Below are 21,212 nucleotides of genomic sequence, written 5' to 3' on the forward strand. Positions count from 1 at the left end.
AAACCATGGATGTGAACCCTATATAATCTCATTAAGTCTTTTTAGTTGGACCCTTTACCAGCCTCCAAGTTCCCAAAACCTTAGAAATCATCTCTAAGCATCCATGGTCGTGATTTTGAGCTCATAGTGTGCATTTTGGTGTTTTTGGGTCATTTCCAAGAAGATGGAGCTTAATGCAAGGTAGTAGATCAAGGAAGAACTTGTAGATCTGGATTAGGTGCTTCATTTCCAGCTTCTTTAAGGTAAAAAAGCTTTGACCTTGTTCATGGTAGCTTAGATCTATGTGGTATGAGTTTTGGTTCATTTTGGTCCCAAGAATGAGATCTAGTGGTTTGGTACCACTCCATGAGCTATGAGTTGCCACTCTTGGTGTTTCTAAGTCTCATGGTGCATAAAGTTGCCTCCTTTAGGGTTTGGAATCCCTCATGTATGAGATGGTGTCCATTTGGTGAAAGTTTAATGCTTTAAGTTGATGTTGGGTTCTTTAGAGGCATGCAAAGTCATCAAGTCAATGACTTTATAGGTCTAGACGTTCTTTAAGAAGTAGATTTGTGGTTTGGACTCCCGATCTTGAGAATTAAGTGCTTAATGGAATTTGTGGCTTAAGGGATGAGTACGTTAGGCGTACAAGTTTTACGCGCAACGTACAAGCTAAATTGCATGTACGCTTAGCGTACAACCGAGTACGCCCCACGTACTCAGTCAGGCAAGTGGGTTTTGGCCTTTTGGGCTTCATGTTAGGCTTCCTATTTGGGCTTGTGTGTTTGAGTTCTTAATGGGCCATCCGAATATGAGTGTCTTGGACTAGAAATTGTGGTTGGGCTTTTGGGTAAGGACAATGTAAGGAGTTTGGGCCCAATTTGGAAAATTAGGCCATAAATGGGCCTTGGTTGGTTATTTGGATTTTGGGCCTTTCAGGTTGTGAGGTTAGGCCTTGGTCTTGGACCAAGCTTAGTTAGGGGTAAAATGGTCTTTTTACCCCGAGTATGGATTTATAGTTATGGTTTGGAACTTAATGGATAATTGTGTATTGTTTTGATTTTGACAGTTCGGGAATCTGTCAGCCAGTAGGCAGGGATCGTCTATGTGTTTCGGCAGTGCAAGGTGAATCTCCTCACTATGTTTAGCAGGTCGAAGGCACCAATGTCGGCCCATGACTTGCTATATATAGTATGTTTGTTGTTTGTGTGACTCTTGCATGTGTTATGTGATTTATGTTACCGAGCAGGGCTCAATGTCGGGCGAGCCCCGAAGGGTAGTATGTATGCTATTTATCTCTGTGATTATGACATGTGTTGCATGTTTATATGTTGATATGCTTATATCGGGTAGGGCTCAATGCCAAGCGGGGCCTAATGATTGACAGATATGTTTACCGAGCAGGGCCCGATGCCGAACGGGGTCCGATGAAGGGCGGAGCCCATTATGTATTTTTAAGTATGTATGGTATATAATATCTTGGGGAACTCACTAAGCTTTGTTCTTACGATTTTTAGTTTATGTTTCAGGTGCTTCGATTTTCAAATGCAAGAGCTTGGGATGATTGCTTTCCACATGTTTCCGCATTCTGTTAATTACTCTAATTTAATAATGTTTTGCTAAATCTTGATTACCTTGGTTTTTATGGAGATGTTCTGTATTAATGATTTATTTTGTCTAAAAATAAAAAATTTTATGTTATTATTTTTGGGACGTTATAATACAACTTAAAATGAGTGAGTTTTTTTTTTAAAGCTGGTCCGGTTCGGTTCTCGGTTTTCGGCCGGTTCCAATGACCGGTTCCCGGTTCAAAAAATCGACAATAAAATAGTATTTGTTCGGGTCCAACCGGTTCCATTAGGTTCCGATACCGGTTCCAACTAATTCTCCACTCCATATATTCATCCCTATTTAGTTTCATGTGCTACATACAACTGTTCGACATCACTTCTAATCGGATGTCGCAAATATGTGTTACCATAAAGTTATGACATACTTACAAAAAGCATAGGCATATTGTCGACGCGCCCTCTCACACATTTTCAAATGCTCATCCGATACGTCTACATCAATACTATATGTCAATTATCTAAAAGCTACTATGCATTTTTGTATTGTACTAATACAAGGTTAACCTTTAGAATCACATCTCAATTGAAAAACTCATTATTATTTGCCAAATCTCTAGATATACATAAAAATAAATTTATATTTTTCAATTTCAATAGGTGGTATAAAGTATCAGAGGCGTACCAACAATACCAATAATTCGTGTGCCACGATACAATCCCAATTGATCGAAATTCTATGCTACGTCTCAACATTTTAACTTTCACCTCTTTGATTCACCATGTTGCATGCGAGAGACATCAACCAAGAAAATTATTCATATTGTTTGAACGTGTTTTTTTTGTTGAATAAAAATATTTTTTTATTTGTTCTAAGTTTAAAAGGCTACAAAAGAAAAAAAAAAAACAGACAAAAAAAGCAGCGCCCAATCAAATCCATCGTCTCACCCTTCTCCGTTACTATGCCACAAGGCATTTACACGCGCATGAGGGGCGGTGTTCACTTGTCAATTGCCTTGCTAGTTGCTACGTCTCCCTCACAAGTGAAAAAACCAACCTTACCGGACAACCTTATAACAAAGAATTATGAGCTCCACGAATCAAATGCATTATTCATTCGTTGGTTAACAATACATGAGAGTGGAGTTAGAAACGACATATTATTATTAGGTGGTGTAAAAATTCCCACATTTAGAGGTATTAATGGGGTTTCCAAGATTCTTGATAAGTAGCAAAATATAATATTTTTCACAAATATTAATCTCTATATTGAAAATTAAGAAATATTAAATCACATAAACCCAAAAAAACTGATTTAATTCTCCTTCGTTCAATCAAATTATCTCTATATTTAAATATCACTTTGAATCATTGAAATATCACTTTGAATCATTTGCCTTACTATTGGGACAACAGGGTTAATCCGATAATCTTTTTTATGAAACATAATGATTAAGAAAAATATATTCAAAACGTAGGTTTTGCTCAAATACCTCTGTAAAAAACAATCTATCATTTGCTGAAATTCGGTAATCAGAACGAGGAATTTAATTATCATCATCGCAAAATCCTACCAAATTTCAATCGAGGATAAATGAAAGCAAAAATGGAATTCGTGAGGCTCAGACACGCACAAATTCGGTCATCAAATGATGCTGCGTGAAGAGAAAAATGGATGATTTAAATCATCCATCATCAAATCACAAGCACCTAATAATCAGAATCGAGAAATGTTTTCTTTCTTCATCGCCTCTTTGGAAATCAATCTTTGAAACGCTGAAGCAAGAATTGATGTTTGATAAAAACAGAGAAAAAACAGAAATCCAAATTCAAGAATCGAGTATATAGAAAAAGATCGATTAAAGTTACCTTTAATCACATCATAGATACTACTCATGAGAACCCTAATTTTAAATATCGTGGCGTTTAAATACGCGAAATTGAGAACCCTAATTTTAGCAGAACTGAAGCGCAAGAACACTGCAAGTCAACAACGAATATAGAAGCCCAATAACAGGCCCATATTTGGTTTAATGTACACTTTGATTTAAATAATTTTGGTAAGTTAAAAGAATGAAAAGTTTAAGTAGAAAATTTGCTTAATTTTTATAAACGTTTTGCTAAGAATTAGACAAAAAATTAAAATAAAATAAGGTTTTTAGAATTATCCAATTTCACAAATACCACGTGCAAGATTGCCGAATGGGTTGCAAAATCGTAGGATGCGACGAAGAATCGTCCATTGGGCTTCAAAAGTAGCTAAATGGGCTGGAGTGGTAGTCCATTACAAAATTTGTTTTTTTCTCATTTTTCATCTCAATTTTCGCACAATCATAGAAAACGCTCCACAATGATATACATTTTTTATTCTGTTACAAGATCATTATACTTTCAAAGCACTATGGATGATGGTAATGAGTCTCCTTGATGAAGTGTAGGTTAAAATTCAAGACTTGTCTTTTCCCTATAAATATTCATGTATTATTCATTATTAGGGTTAAGAGTGAGACAAATATAGCTTCCACGTTGTGAGGTTTCTTATGCAGTGTTAGATTTTTTAATCTATGTTGAAAGTGTAATTTATTCCTCATGTTTGAATAAATCGAGTGATCATTCGACATATCTTCTTTATTTGTGTTTGTTCTTATTTTCCGCATCTTGTTCATCAAATCACAATTAGTGTTTTATTTCTAATAGTAATCTGAAGTTTATTGGAATTGAGTTTGTATAATGTTCTTTTGTTAATAACTTCAAAGTATATTGTGGTCTTTGGCTAGACTGAGTATGTGAAATGGGCATGTGATGAAGGTGTCAGGTTAATTACCTCCACAAATATTGTTGTTCTATCGTTGCCTTTTTTATTTAAAAATAACATCAGGTTCAGTCCTTCGAAAAAAGACATATTTGAGGTATTTTTTACAGAGATTTGTTGAGATTTTTAGATTTGACAATTTTAGAGCAGTTTCTTTTAAAATGTCGGCAAGATTTGTGTTGGAGTATGCTATAAAAGGAATATTTTTAAATGTTTAAGTATGGGAATAATGTGAGAAATAGCAATGTGCTTTCTGCTTTTTACCGATATAAGAAATGTACTTTCATATAATGAAACATCTCACATTTATAAAACACAAATGAATGAAAGTAGGATGTAATTTCTTTCATGTATATTTACACGAAAAGTTCAAATGTACTTCTAACTTGCTATATACCGCAAATACGGTGAAGTCACAAACCTAACTAAAAACTCTTGATTCTAAAGGAAATTATTTGACATCATTTTGTAAACTCTATTTCAATTTAAATGCCTTGGGAAGCCAATCTCCGAAAGACAACTATTCACCATCCTCCTTAAAAAAGTGGTCGCTTAAAAATGTAACTATTCATTGAAAAGAAACTAATGTTTATAAATAATTGTGGTAATTTATTCTATATATTTGGTTTTAGGAACAAAAAACAACTCAAACTAGACTAAAAATAAAAAAAAGTTGAATATTATAAACACACATCCCATCAAACTGGTCAAAGTTCTGAAACAACTTAAGATGTTATTGCTATTTTAGAAGATGACATAACTAGATTAAAATGTAGCTATAACTGGTCTATTTTTGGTGCAATGGATCCAACGGAAGAAAACACATACACAAAACACACAAAAACAATCAATAAACTAAAATTCACTTCCAATAAAAAACATATCACATGTTTTTTAGAAACCCTAAGAACTTTATAATGGCGTCGCAATTCAGGATAACCAACAACATACTACAACAATGTGTCCGACCTTTGTGGGAAACAATCAAATTTTTGATACATTGCATGTTTTTTGGAAGATGACATGTTTCCGTATAGAAACTAATTTTTAAAACGATGTTAATCGCCAAAAGAAACTATTTTTTGAAAGGAAAATATTTGTTGCTGCAAAACTGACCGATAACAATATGTATATGTTTTGTGTTCAACATGCTTCCGAGTAGAACTAATTTCCGAAATAAACTAACTGTTGAATAAAACTATTCTCCGCCTACCGCAACGCATGAGTAGACGATTAGTGTGTTTGTGTGTGTGTGTCTATATATATATATATATATATATATATATATATATATATATATATATATATATATGATTTAACCTCTATAGTACTTTTACTTCTAACTTCTCAGCATTAGGCACATGATGAGTTACTCATATTTATAAAGATGTGCATGAACTAAAGGGAAGTAAAAAAAAGATAAGACAATGAGAGTTGGATCTGATCATGGGCAACAATCATATAATAGTTGTCCATATGATTGGGAATTTTGAATTACAACTTTTTAGTGGTTTAACTATTGTTTTGTTAGATTATTGCTACTTGTCTGATATGGTACAAAATATTATTTCATTTCATGCTTTATATAAAGTTGATTTGATTTTGGTTTAAAAATGGTTCAATTTTAGTCTACAAAAATGATATTCTTTATTTTAAATTAAATCATTGTCACGACATCTACAAAATTGTTATAAGCATGAGGAGCAAAAATAATTAAATCTTTAGCATTGATTCATTCAAAGATGTTTTTGATAAGAAATATTTTTACCATTTTTGTCTTGGCCATATAAACAAGAAACACATCGCAAACTCCATGAAAATTGGATTTTGGAATCATTTGACCAAAACTATTATGATGAATGTGAATATGTTCTAGTGGAAAGATTAAAATGTATCATTTATAGGAATTGTAAGAAATGAAAAGATTTGTTGGAACTTGTACACAGTTATGTATGTGGACTGTTAGGATCAATCACCAGACATGGTAATAGGTAATTTGTAACCTTCACTAGTGATTTCAGTAGGTATGAATATGTTTATTTGATTAAACATGTAACACCGTAATTTTCCAAACAAATTTTCATTTTAAAATCGCATACTTTTCATAACATTTTGTATGGAAATCTCGTTTATTCAAATTACAAAACATAACTCCATTAATAATCCAGGATCCTCAAAACATAACTCTTTCTCTGGTGTGTACAATCAAGCCGGTGCCTTCCCGCGATCCTCTGAGATACCTGAAACACATATCCCAATACACGGTAAGCACGAAGCTTAGTGAGTTCCCCAAAATACCACATATAACACATATTAGCCACTCGAGGCTATAACTCTGTGGACCCTCTGGTCCTAACTCTATGAACCTTCCGGTTCTAACTCTGTAAACTCTGGAACATACACAGCATAAATCACATAGAAATAATGCAGTGCATCACAATCACATAAGTAGCATACAAGATACTCTGTTATATAACTCTATTTACCACTCTAGGTAAAGTATAGTGAGAAGACTCACCTGGCCAGCAGCAAGTAAAGACCTCGCTCCTGAATCTCGAACTAGCCTCCGCCTAACACAAGGGATGAATATCTCTAAGTGATACTCTAATCACAACTCTGTTGACCGAAGGCTATTCTTCCTCTCTTTAACTCTTTGAAGTGGATAAAAGACCATTTTACCCCTCTATGGTCTCTACTACTTATGATGATCAAAGCCCCAAAGTCAACAGAAGTCAAACTCGAGTCAACAGTCCATGTTTGACCCGAATCGTCGAGTGCGCCCTTGCGACTCGTCGAGTCCACTTACTTTACTCAGCAATCTCATGGCAGTCCAGCTCAGCTCGTCGAGTTGACCCCCAACTCGTCGAGCTATCGCCTGATTCAGTTCCTCGGGACAAACCCTAACCAACTCGTCGAGTCGGCTCATCGACTCGGCGAGTTCATTCATACCAAATGTTCATTCAGACGATTTAAGGCAGATCCATCACCCCAAACACTAGATCTACCATCCTGAGGGTCGATTGTCACGTAAAGCTGCAAGCTTTACGTTTAAACATGGCATATAAAGCTCACAATGCCAATATAACTCTAATAAGGATGATTAACCACAATAACTCTTCTACGGTTAACTAAAGCTATAGTCTCTGGACTCTCTGGACCTCACAAGGTCCAGATCTGAAGTCTAGGCCTCATGAGAGACCTTATGCATACAAAGTCCCAACAATGGTGGAAGAAAACCTAATCTTCCATATCTACAAAATCTAAGCAAAATAACAAGAAAGGTGCAAGCTTTTACCTCTTACTCAAGCCCTTGCACGAAGTTACACCATATCTACTGATTCTCTAGCTCTCTTGATGGGTGATCTCATCTTCTCCTCAAGAGATGCACTAGTTTACTCCAAGTTTTAGCTTCTAAGACTCCCATGGCTCTCCATACACGTTTAGGGTTTGCTCTCAAGGAAGGGTAGCCGCAAATGAGGCTATAAGCTCCTTTAAATAGGCCTCAAACCCGGGAAATTAGGGTTTCTCTGCCCATCACCTACTCGGCGAGTCCCTCATTGACTCGTCGAGTCCATTCATTAAATTCATGCGATCAACTCGACTCGACTCGGCGAGTTGGTCCCTCAACTCGTCGAGTACCTCCTTAAATCTCAAGATCAACATACACGATAATGCCCCTAAAAATCTGGATGTTACAATTCTCCCCCACTTGAATTAGATTTCGCCCTCGAAATCGCTCCTCCACAACATATAGATCTAATCAAATGACCAAACGGCACCATCGAAAGGGTCTCTTACCACACAACTATGTTCCTTTCTGGACACCTGAATCCAAACAGGAACTCCTCCCTAGAAAAGGACAGACCCATCTGCCACTATGCTGCCCCTTCTGACTCTCAAGAATCTGGAACTTCTAGTAGCCTGACACACGGCCAGACCGCCATCTCCATACGTCACCACATTATTCGCTCCTTGAATAACAAACCCTGATAGATCACTACCCCTCTGATTCTCTAGTGGGGACTAATAAAAAAAGTCCATGCCCCAAACTGGCTACCGGTTACTCGTCCTAGACATGATAAACAATCCAGGTCATGTATCAAGGAATGGAAGGATCACATCACACTAAGGACTCATCCATTGAGCTGCAATCAAACCCGAGCTCCCTTCTCCAAATCCCTTTGAACACTAAGCACCAGGTCATCTCCCGACCTAGCAATTGATCCTCCGAGGGTTACCCATTGCATACCTCAACATGTCTCACTGACTTCCTTCCCACACTAGCTCTCTCGGCCCAGTGTGACACATAAGTCACGAAGTTTGCTTTTCCTCAAGCGAATACGGAGTTCGTTTCATCCTCGACCTCTTCCGTATACTACTCATTGGTCCTATTCGTTTTGTGGTTTTCTCACACTAACGAATTGACCCACTCAGGTCTAAGGCACCAGATGGAAGCAATACCCCTTCGAAATGAGATTTAGCTCTGAATCCAGAATCTCATTTTGCCTACTCAATGCACTACCAGAGCCAAACTCAAACTCGAGAGTTGGAACCACTGGCCCCAATGAACCACTCAACTCATGACTCATGACCCGCAACCCATACGTACCTCACTTATTCACTTCCCTTGGCCACGAAAACCACTACCCCATTTGGAATATAACGACTTCCGACAAACATGGAGACCCTAGTCTCGCCCCTGGTTCGACCCCAGGCTTCCACAAGTCAAATATTAGGGCTACCCAAGCCTAAAACTCTTCTGCGTCAAGCTCTAATCAGAGAGCACTTCATCACAACATTCTATCGCTGACTAGTGGGTACTACGGCTCCCCGTAGTATCACAACGACCTCTCACTGAGTAGTGAGTACTACGGCTCCCTGTAGCATCACCACACCCCTCACTGAATAGTGAGTACTACGACTCCCTGTAGCATCACCACAACCTCTCACTGAATAGTGAGTACTACGGCCCCCCGTAGCATCACCACACCCCTCACTGAATAGTGAGTACTACGCCTCACTGTAGCATCACCACACCCCTCACTGAATAGTGAGTAGTACAGCTCCCCGTAGCATCACCACAACCTCTCACTGAATAGTGAGTACTACGGATCCCCATAGCATCACCACACCCTCACTGAATAGTGAGTACTACGGCTCCCTGTAGCATGACCACAACCTCTCTGCACTGACTCATTGAAACTGCAGCTCCCCGCAATCTTACCGCATTTACTCTTACCACTTCACAATCTCATCCTCAGGTTGACACCACACTGCAATCATTAACTCATACTCTGCGGCCCAACATAGATAGGTACACACACACACACCCATCCAAGCTAAGCATCACTACTTCGGAAAACCACCGTCGTGACAAAGCCTCTTTTCCTCGATGCAATTCACATTCTCAAATAAATCCATTTGATGTCAATTAGCTGAAGGGCCCCCACCGGAACCATAGACACCTAATACACCACTCGTCCTCTCAACTCAAAACTCAAAATAATCTGAGATTTAGGACATTAAACTCGGATACCCCGGAATACCATCACAATGCCTCACAGTGTCTTGACTCCACCACTGATCTCTTACTCATGGCATCATACTCAGATACTGCATTGCTTCCTTGAAATCTCGCAACCGATCTTTCTCTTGTGTCACTTGTAACCCCGAAATACTCCATCTTCCAAATTAAAACATGGAGAAATTGCCAACAACTCAGATCACGAAGATGACAATCCGAAACTTCCTCCTCTAATGCTCAAAGCTCATGCAAGGATACTCATAACGACCCTGAAGTTGGTTGCCCAATCAACTTCTTCCCTCCTCATACTGCATATAATAGCCCATACTCTGAACCAGAAATTCTCAATCGTCGAACTAACCTCGCAAGACAACCACCTCGAACTCACAAATTTTAACCTTGAAGGATTCCTAACCACCACAAGGTCTCCGACCAACGGCCGCTTGCCGTGGAGACACTCATCCTTTCTCAAACACGTACCACATGCACTATCTCGCTCTGCACCTCTCCTTGACCACCAATAACCCTGGTCTCAGGAATTCGCACCACATGCCTCTTTACCCGGTTCTCTAACCGCTCTTGAACAGTTCTTTGATCTCCTCAAAAGTACCTGGTTCTCCCCCACTCAGGGTTCGATCCATTACCAATTGGTTCGCCAACAATCTAACCCACAAACTATTTTTACCAATAACATCACACCTACTTGGAAGGTGATACGCAATGCTTGATGATCTCCCTGATGGAGGTCAAGCAATTCCAAATACTCCGAATCTCCGATGAAATCCTCAGAAACTTCTCATCATGACTACCTCTAGTCATTCAGAATCTTGTACCATCCCACTACCGGACATCTCAACTGTTCATTCGTAAACCTGACTCTCAGTCTGAAAATAACGAACTAACATATTCCTCATCCTCGACTCTTCATCCAACGTGCCATCACGTGGGTTGTAATAAGAGTGGATTCATCGTTACCACACTCGATACTCATCATAGACAATAAGAGCCACCGCCCCAATATCCTCTTCTTGATCGTCTGCCACTGCAGCTAATACATGCCCTGCTATGCTCAGATAGGGTGTATCCTTGTCCTTAACCATCTCAGTCCCCGCTGACAACCTGCTCAGGCTCTAACATTACCTCTCGGCAGACATACTGCCCAAATACTCTGATGAAAGATCGTAACCCAAAGCTACCCCACAGGGCTCACCCCCAACCTTGGAAACCGAAAATCTCAATACCTCTCCTGTTTCCCATAGGAACGGAAATAGCACCGCTCAGGTCACAGAAAATGACATCTCCACCATCGGCTGATTGCTCAACGCATGCCACAATCCTCCATAACCGCCATCTCTACTCATTCCTGAGTCTTGTGACTCCAATTGGCATCTCACCAACAATCCCTCAGAGCTAACTCGATTTCCTTCTTAATGGATGCTCCACTAAAACTCGTTCATCATGGACCTCTGGCCCCATACTCTTTCACATCTGATCTCGGTCTAACCAATCACCACATAATAATTCGTAGATCCAATAACACTAACTGCCACGAGTCATGGTACTCGAACCATGTGGCCACCTCTCGATCTGCTATGAATCATGGTACCCGAACCATGTTATCTCTTCTCAATCCTACGAATCATGGTACTCGAACCATGACATCACCTCTCGATCTGCTGCAAATCATTGTACTTGAACCATGGAATCACCTCTCGATCTGCTACAAATTAGGGTACTCGAACCATGGAATCACCTCTCGATCTGCTACAAATCATGGTACACGAACCATGAAATCACCTCTCGATCCGCTACAAATCATGGTACTCGAACCATGAAATCACCTCTCGATCTGCTACTTCAAACCTCCAGAATGTTCTCTGTATCGAGTATGGGTCCTCTGCTTTCAGTAGTACGGGCCCATACTACCTGCCACATCTACCCATACTTTCCACACGGACCATCCCCGAGTCCCTAAGTAGCTGCTCGACCTTCTCAATCACCAACCCCGTCATGCGTGTTCGCTCCTCAGTGGATTATCCAACTCTGTCAGTGTACTCATCTGACTAAGGTCACCCTTTCCTAGGCTCTTCCTAGGTTCTCACACTTCTCTGCCATCAGCTACTGAAGAACTCCTTATGATGCCAGCCATCTACCTCCTGAATATCGTCATATTCACTTAGTAGCTGACTCTCATCATCAAGAGTTCCACAAGCACGAAGCAAGCAACATTCGGGCATCGAATAATCTCTACCAACATGTGAAACTACTCTAGGCTATTATCCTACTTGCTCTCCTCCTACACGTAGGATACCACCAAACTCAAGCGACTTCACCCCCACGTGGGCATCTGAATACCCTCTCAGTAGACTCCACAATTGCTCATCTAGGTATCTCTCCTAGATTACTCATCTACTCAAATCCCTCTCTAAAAAGGATTCCTACTGGATACTCTTACTCAACACATACTCAAAAGCACATTACAGATAACAGTAACTCCTAGGCTAAGGCATCACAAATCAAGCCACTCTAGTCCTAACATATGAAATACCTAGCCAATCTCTAGCATGCATAATATCTCATAAATATCTCATAACACAAACGTAAGGGTATTTTGGGAAATCACCGTTCGGGCTCTGGATGATAGTACACACTGCTCCTTCTCGTTTTCTCTTAGAAACTCTTGTCTGCTTTAGGAAAATCATTTCTTTGAATTTTTTTCTCAAATCCTCAGTTTGAGTCCAGATTTACCTGAAGGCGCATCCGAATCCCTCAAACCAAGGCTCTGATACCAACTTGTAACACCGTAATTTTCCAAACAAAATTTTCATTTTAAAATCGCATACTTTTCATAACATTTGGTATGGAAATCTCGTTTATTCAAATTACAAAACATAACAACATTAATAATCTAGGATCCTCAAAACATAACTCTTTCTCTGGTGTGTACAATCAAGCCGGTGCCTTCCCGCGATCCTCTGGGATACTTGAAACACATATCACAATACACGGTAAGCACGAAGCTTAGTGAATTCCCCAAAATACCACATATAACACATATTAGCCACTCGAGGCTATAACTCTATGGACCCTCTGGTCCTAACTCTTTGGATCCTCTGGTCCTAACTCTGTGAACCTTCCGGTTCTAACTCTGTAAACTCTGGAACATACATAGCATAAATCACATAGAAATAATGCAGTGCATCACAATCACATAAGTAGCATACAAGATACTCTGTCATATAACTCTATTTACCACTCTAGATAAATTATAGTGAGAAGACTTACCTGGCCAGCAGCAAGTAAAGACCCCGCTCCTGAATCTAGAACTAGCCTCCACCTAACACAAGGGATGAATATCTCTAAGTGATACTCTAATCACAACTCTAATGACCGAAGGCTATTCCTCCTCTCTTTAACTATTTGAAGTGGATTAAAGACCATTTTACCCCTCCATGGTCTCTACTACTTATGTTGATCAAAGCCTATAGTGAGAAGACTCACCTGGCCAGCGGCAAGAAAAGACCCAGCTCCTGAATCTCGAACTAGTCTCCGCCTAACACAAGGGATGAATATCTCTAAGTGATACTCTAATCACAACTCTAATGACCAAAGGATATTCTTCCTCTCTTTAACTCTTTGAAGTGGATAAAAGACCATTTTACCCCTCCATGGTCTCTACTACTAATGTTGATAAAAGCCCCAAAGTCAACATAAGTCAAACTCGAGTCAACAGTAAATGTTTGACCCGACTCGTCGAGTGCACCCTTGCAACTCGTCGAGTCCACTTACTTTCCTCAACAATATCATGACAGTCCAACTCAGCTCGTCGAGTTGACCCCCAACTCGTCGAGCTATCGCCTGATTTAGTTCCTCGGGACAAACCCTAACCAACTCGTCGAGTCGGCTCATCGACTCGGTGAGTTCATTTATACCAAATGTTCATTCAGACGATTTAAGGCAGATCCATCACCCCAAACACTAGATCTACCATCCTGAGGGTCGATTGTCATGTAAAGCTGCAAGCTTTACGTTTAAACATGGCATATAAAGCTCACAATGCCAATATAACTCTAATAAGGATGATTAACCACAATAACTCTTCTATGGTTAACTAAAGCTATAGTCTCTGGACTCTCTGGACCTCACAAGGTCCAGATCTGAAGTCTAGGCCTCATGAGAGACCTTATGCATACAAAGTCCCAACAATGGTGGAAGAAACCCTAATCTTCCATATCTACAATATCTAAGCAAAATAACAAGAAAGGTGCAAGCTTTTACCTCTTACTCAAGCCCTTGCACGAAGTTACACCAGATCCACTGATTCTCTAGCTCTCTTGATGGGTGATCTCCTCTTCCCCTCAAGAGATGCACTAGTTTACTCCAAGTTTTAGCTTCTAAGACTCTCATGGCTCTCCATACACGTTTAAGGTTTGGTCTCAAGGAAAGGTAGCCGCAAATGAGGCTATAAGCTCCTTTAAATAGGCCTCAAACCTGGGAAGTTAGGGTCTCTTTTCCCAGCACCTACTCGGCGAGTCCCTCCTTGACTCGTCGAGTCCATTCATTAAATTCATGCGATCAACTCGACTCGAATTGTCGAGTCCCTCCTTAAATCTCAAGATTAACATACACGATAATGCCCCTGGAAATCCGGATGTTACAAAACATAAGTTTAAACATTTGAGGTATTCATGGGATATATCCTTAAAATGAACCATACGATGTTTCCAATCAGTTTATGGGGATATGCCTTAAAATATAACGCTAAAGTCTAAAGCCTTATACTGATAAAGAAGGTGTCTAAAACACCATTTTGGATATGGAATTTAAGTAAGCCACCACTAGCATATTTGAAAGTCTAGTATTATAAGGCTTACATTCATTGTGAAGCTCAAGCGAAACTAGAACCTTTACCAAAAGTGTTATTTTTATTGGATACCCTATTGGATCTTTCATATATTATTTCTATAATAGTTCTAAGAGCAAAATCTTTATAGCTCGAAGAGATGCTGATATCGCTATATTTATACATATATATTTAGTGTGACATCTTAATATTTTAAGTTGTATATTGATGCATTTCAAGATAAAATGATATCTATAATGCTTGAAATTGCAAATTTGCAAATAAAATATGATGCTAAGTAAAAAGAAAGTAAATTAGAGCTAATGTTGGATTGGATTCGAAACAAGCAAAAAGAGTGCACAATAGAGGAGTGTGTGACACACCTTATTGACATTTGTATGGGTTCTTTAGAGAAAGCAGTTGCACCCTCATCTTCACAATAAATATTTGTAGGATATTCTATATTGGGAAAAAGACCAATATATCTAATGAACTTCTTCATCCAAAATGGCTCCTTAACAACTTCTTTTGCTGCAATATACTCAAACTTTGTTGTTATGTTAACTTTGACACTCTTCTTAGTACACTTCCAAGCTAGCGCTTCTCCATTAAATAAGAAGATGATTCCTGACTATGAACATGGCTTGTTTCTTGCTTTTGGAAATTTGTATCATTTTAACCCTTTATATGATCTCTTTCTCATTATCACATATAAAAAATATATCCATTGTTCTTCTCAAATACATTAGCATGCTCTTGACATCCATCTAATGATCTCTTCCATGATTTGCATGATATCGAGTCGTCATGCTCAATTCACATGACACATCCAGCCTCTTACATAACAAGGCATACATGATCAATACCTCAATCAATTCCAAACCATGTTGCATAGGTATGAAGCCTTTCTTGGAATCTCACATCTTAAATCTCTTCAAGGCCTTATATATGTATATACAATGGTTAACCAACAAAACACCTAAATCTATTTATACAGATCTTAATGCCTAGGATGCATGTTGCGTTTCTTATGTCTTTAATAGAAAACAATTCTCACGCCAATATTCTACACAACTCAAGGTTGGAGTGTGGCATCACCATATAATTCAACGAATACTACAACTCTCCCACTAGTTTTGGCATATATACAAGCTTCATCTCCACTCTTAACAAAACTAAATTCCTTGATTTTTTTAATCAAAGTAGTGGTTCCATCTTCGAGATTCTTGCTTGAGTCCATAAATGATCCTATGAGGTTTACCTACTTTATTTGGGTAGCTAGAATGTACAAAACCCTCAAGCTATGTCATAAACAAATCCTCCATAAACATTTTGTTCATACAAATTGTTTTTACATCTATTTACCATATTTCATAATCACGAAATGTTGCTATGACAATAAGTATCATAATAGACTTTATTATTACCACTTGTGAAAAGATTTCCTTATAGTCAATTCCTTGAGTTTGAGTATAACCCTTCATGACCAATTGTGCCTTGTATGTATATATATATTTTCATCCATGGTAGTCTTCTCTTGAAGATCCATTTACATAATATTATTTTAAATTCAAATGATTGATCGCCTAAGTCATATACTTGATTATCATACATATATTTTATCGCAATTTCTATAGGCTTTTTTCGCTTAGCAAATTCTAGGTCTTCCATGGTCTCCTGATAGTTGGTAGGGTTATTATCATTTACCATTAAGACATTGTCATCATATATGAGTAAGCCATATCTTTCAGGTTCATGACGTACTCTACTAGAATGGTAGAAAAGAGGTGGTACTATGTCAAATTCCCTAGTAACTCTTTGCGGAGGATCAAAAAGTTCTGCAACCCATTGTTGAGTTTCTAGTGTCAACATCAAGTTCTCTGTTAGTTGACTCTTGAATTTATTTAAGATTAATCTGGCTCCTAGTAGCCTCTTAATTTTTATATCAACTCTTTTTTAAGGAAGAATGTTTTTTGAGCAATAAATACTTTGTTCTCAGAAGGCTTGTAGAAAAATTACTCAAAAGTCCCATTTGGATATAAAAAATACAACACTTCTATGATGTGGCTCCTGATTTGTCTTGAGCTTCACGATGAAAGTTAACCTCACAACCCTCAACTTCTGAATATTAGTGATGGTTTATTTTCACTACATATTTCAAAGGGTGTTTTGAAAACCTACTTTGTTCGTACAAGAATTAGGACTCTTATAGCAATTTTTATGGCATATGCCCATAAATTGATTATGAGTATATTGTGAATCATCATGGCCCAAACCATATCAAGTAATGTTTAGTTTCTCCTCTCATATACACTATAATGTTGAAGTGTGTAGGGGGGGGGTTAATTGTGAGACAATTCCATAATTACTTAAATGATTGTTAAATTATTAACTAATATACTGACTACCATTATTAGATCTGAGAATCTTCATCCCTTTACTTATCCAATTCTCTACTTTTTCTGAAAAATGTTTAACACCTCGAAGGTTTTATAATTATGTTTAATCAAATAAACATATCCACACGTACTAAAATTATCGGGAAGTATGTTACCATGTACCTTTGACCATGTATGGTGGTTGATCTAGACGACCCGCACTACTAGAAAAACAACCTTTTACGATGCTCATTGCGTGTCGTAAAAGGCTTAGACGACGCGCAAATGCGCGTCAAGGAAGACCCTGTCATAAATAGAGACGACGTGCATTTACGACGCGTGTTTACGACATGCAATGCGTATCATGAAAGGCCCTGTCATAAAGGAAGACGACACTCATTCGCGTGTCGTAACCTTACGACGCGCGTGTTAATGACACGCAATGCGTATCAAGAAAGCCCCTGTTAAGAAAGGCCATGTCATAAATGAAGATGACACACATTTTTGCGTATCATGATTTTAAATGTTTAAAAAAATATTATTTATAGATTTACTAATTTTTAAATTAAATTTGCATTTAATGTCTCATAATCACAAAAGAGCATTAAAGAACATTATTACACGAAGGGGAGAGAAGAAGAATTGTAAAACACAACACCAAAATTTTATTATAGACTTCAAGGAAGATCAGTTACAAAGTTACATAAGACATACAAATACAAGTCAAACCATTATGACTTTTATTCCTAACATTGCAACTCTTCAATGACCACAGTTCAATCGTTGACTTCCTAAAACCTTAACTTCTATAACAGTTGCTTATATTTAATCGCTAACTTATTAAATAGTGATATAATTTCCAGAATTCTAACATAATTACCAAAATACCCTTAAGTCTAGATTATACTCCAACAGTAATAACAAATGGAATTGTATTGGAAGCTTCATCTCACCAGCATTGCGAAGAGCTTATTGGTTCAACAGAGACGTCTTCCAAACCCTACAATAGATTCATATAAACTATAAACATGTTGAAAAAGTAACACATATGTTGTTTAACTAGAATGAAATTGGTATTTGACAAAGACCAACAAAATTAAAGAGAAAGAAGCCCACACCTACCTGCTACTATATGTACTAGAGGCGATGAAGTTTACCCTCGATTATTAACAACTATTCTTCAATAACGAGTTTATAAGGAGTATTAAGATTTTATGACTCTTTTCAGCATCTGTAAAAAGTTTCTCAATTTTAATAGCAGTACTTCTGTTGAATATGTAATCAGTGATATTCGCAGTTGTAACTATACCTTGTTCACCAAACAAAAACAGAAGAACTAGGGGAGAAGAAAAGAGGGATTAGAACAACAGAAACAAGAAAAAACAGAGGAACAATATTGGTTGGTGCTATAGATAACTTAACTGAATAAAACTTGTTTCTTAACACATTAAAAGGACAATGGTTACATCTATATATGCTAAATAAGATAGCATCCAAGTATAACTTGAGGGGCAGACACAAGAATTTTCAACAATAGTGGCACCAAAGCCTATAACAACAAAAAAGATAACATCAAGGCTTATCTCAATATCCATATTTGGGTCAAGGCTTCTCTAAATATCCAAAGCTTGTAACAACAAAAAAGATAAGATCAAGGCTAAGGGAAAATAAGTAATTTTAGCAAAATAAGATGTAATACTACTTCCAACCTATAGCAAGCTATGGTATGATAATCCTGGGATAGCTGTGGTAGTATGGTAGTACCTTGCGGTACGAATAAACCTAACAGAAACCAGATGAAATGTGTATATTTTAGCATTATATGTATATTTTAATAGTATACGGGTTTGTTAACTGTGTGATTCTACCATACCTTTAAATTAGATGAAAAGTTTGTAACTTCTTTCTTGAAGCATGGTGGTGCATGGTTCTGATAAGGTGGACACACGTATTATAAACATTTTTAATTATAAAATTATGATAAAATGTTGAAACTATTAATTTTATATAAATTGCAACGCAAGAGACTTACATCGTTTGAAATAAGTGTACTTATTACCTGGGAATATCTAATTTTGGTTTCCATCCTCTAAAAAGAGACCCTTTTAGTGTTCTTCCAGTAATAAATAATCCATAATGACATGCTACATTTGGGTTTGTCTTAGGAACCCCAAGAGTAACTGTCACACCCCACCCCTAATAATTAATGACAAAAATAATTATCTTTTTTTACCTTTTAAAGATTAAGAGATTAAGAAAAGAGTTAGTTAGGTTACATCACAGCAAGAATGCAAAGCTGTATTTATCATCTCAGTGTCTCCAATGCATTCAAATGAATATTCTACACCACCGTCTGTAAGTCGCTTGATGTCCTGAAATCATAAATATAAGAAATCAACTATATTATCCTTATTAATCTTATTATTGGAGTATTTATTAACATAAACATAGTACTAGTGTACCTGTTGAACTGTCTCATCAATGTCATTTGGGTTGATGAAATCTATTACTCCAAAAGCTTTTGCTGCACAAATAACAAAAATCATTATTAATGAACAATTTTTATACTAATCACACCAAGAAAGACTTGTTAGATTTAGCACTTGTTATGAAAATAAATCGTGTGTTATTACCTTTCTCTTTCTTTTCAGGATTAGTGTCCACCCCAATTATCGTAGATGCGCCCCTTATTTTAGCACCTTGTGCAACCTAATCAATTGACATTTCAATTAACCAATAAAAATGATATAAAAACAGGTTTAGATACTTACAGACAGTTCCCAAACCAAAAATCACAACTGTTGATCCTTTAGAAACATCAGAAACACTCCAAGTTGCACCCAAACCTATAAAAACAATTCTATTTACAATATTTCTTTTCAAAATTTTCTTATTTATGAAAAATGCAAAATTGGTCCCTGTGGTTTGCCTTTTTCTTTGGTTTTTGTCCCTCAAGTTTCAAATTTTCAAATTTGGTGTACTTTTGTTGCGGTTTTTGATCATGTTCCAACTTGAAAAGACTATTTTGCCCTTACGTAATTTCTTTTGGATTTTCTTTTCAAATGACTAAAAAGAGGGGTCCTATATTTAAAATTATCTAGAAAAGAGATCAGAAGAGCAAAATAGTCTTTTTCAAGTTGAGGAAGGACCAAAATCACAACAAAAGTATGCCAAAAGTACCAAATTTGCAATTTATATATATATATATATATATATATATATATATATATATATATATATATATATATATATATATATATCACAAGGGAAAAATAGTCTTTTTCATTTTAAGAAGGGACAAAAACCACAAAAAAGGACCAAATTTGCAACTTTGAAACTTGAGGGATCAATTATGCAAATTTATGTTTTACAAAGTTTGTTTACCTGCTGTTCCTGAATCCAACCGAATTATAATTGGTAATGTATGCAAATAATGATAAAAATAATAATAATTATATTAATAACTTACATCACATGTGTCTACAAGAGCTAGAAAATTGTCAGGAAAGGCTAAAGCATATAAAATAAAAGCAGCTAATTCACTCTTATTAGTTTCACCAAAAACACCCATCAATATACTTAGCCTCTGAAACATATAAAAAAATAGAGTTATTAAAAATATGACATATAATTATATAAATAATGAAAAATGAAAATTTCTTACCTTTATTTTGCTTAACCAGGTCTGAGATGCACCAACAAAATCCTCACATACTTGAGATCCATCATGACTTTTTAGAGACTTATCTATAATCTCATCAGTTCCCTACATCAAAAAATAAAAAAATGTAATAAGAACTTTTTAATTGAATAAAAAAAGGTTATTTATAATACTAACCATGAATGAGCTAACAAAAGCATGGGAATGTGTTCCACGAAGTGGTATTCCAAATATTTTTCCAGCTGCACAATTCCTAACATTTCACAATAATATATATATATATATATATATATATATATATATATATATATATATATATATAAGCTACAATTCTACATTGTTATTTGTAGCAATATCTTGATGCCCCTATACCACCATATGGGCCCTACATATAAAAGAAATAAGAACTTTTGTAAAAAAAGGAGGGGTAAAATGACCATCCCATTT

At 37.0% G+C, this 21,212-nt stretch overlaps 1 protein-coding gene, 1 long non-coding RNA gene and 1 other non-coding gene across 3 annotated transcripts; all 3 read right to left on the reverse strand.

Annotated features, from left to right (window-relative positions):
- Nucleotides 1-2,129: 2,129 nt before the first annotated feature.
- LOC145094670 (uncharacterized) lies at nt 2,130-3,477 on the reverse strand. Its single transcript, XR_013703474.1, has 2 exons — nt 3,041-3,477; nt 2,130-2,617 (listed from the first exon to the last, which is right to left on the reverse strand). It is a non-coding gene; the product is annotated as an uncharacterized LOC145094670 (long non-coding RNA).
- Nucleotides 3,165-3,299, reverse strand: LOC145096519 (small nucleolar RNA snoR126). The gene has a single exon (XR_013703923.1). It is a non-coding gene; the product is annotated as a small nucleolar RNA snoR126 (small nucleolar RNA).
- Nucleotides 3,478-18,706: 15,229 nt separating the features above from the next.
- Nucleotides 18,707-20,675, reverse strand: LOC145095716 (alcohol dehydrogenase-like 6). The gene is made up of 8 exons (XM_079033547.1): nt 20,579-20,675; nt 19,880-19,950; nt 19,738-19,813; nt 19,567-19,628; nt 19,381-19,476; nt 19,164-19,300; nt 18,869-18,886; nt 18,707-18,761 (listed from the first exon to the last, which is right to left on the reverse strand). The coding sequence occupies exons 1-8, from the start codon at nt 20,673-20,675 to the stop codon at nt 18,707-18,709; spliced, it is 612 nt and encodes a 203-aa protein (XP_078889673.1).
- Nucleotides 20,676-21,212: the final 537 nt, after the last annotated feature.

Source organism: Lactuca serriola, chromosome 3, assembly GCF_051521515.1.
Source record: "Lactuca serriola cultivar US96UC23 chromosome 3, Lser_US96UC23_V15, whole genome shotgun sequence".
In the NCBI taxonomy this organism is placed as follows: domain Eukaryota; kingdom Viridiplantae; phylum Streptophyta; class Magnoliopsida; order Asterales; family Asteraceae; genus Lactuca; species Lactuca serriola.

Excerpts from the sequence above, each read along its gene's own strand:
- LOC145095716 (XM_079033547.1), bottom strand. The coding sequence starts at position 20,675 with ATGGGTGTTTTTGGTGAAACTAATAAGAGTGAATTAGCTGCTTTTATT. Across the intron at positions 19,477-19,566 it reads TTGATGAGACAGTTCAACAG|GACATCAAGCGACTTACAGA; the intron begins GTACACTAGTAC and ends TTATGATTTCAG. Across the intron at positions 19,301-19,380 it reads CTTTGCATTCTTGCTGTGAT|GGGTGGGGTGTGACAGTTAC; the intron begins GTAACCTAACTA and ends ATTAATTATTAG.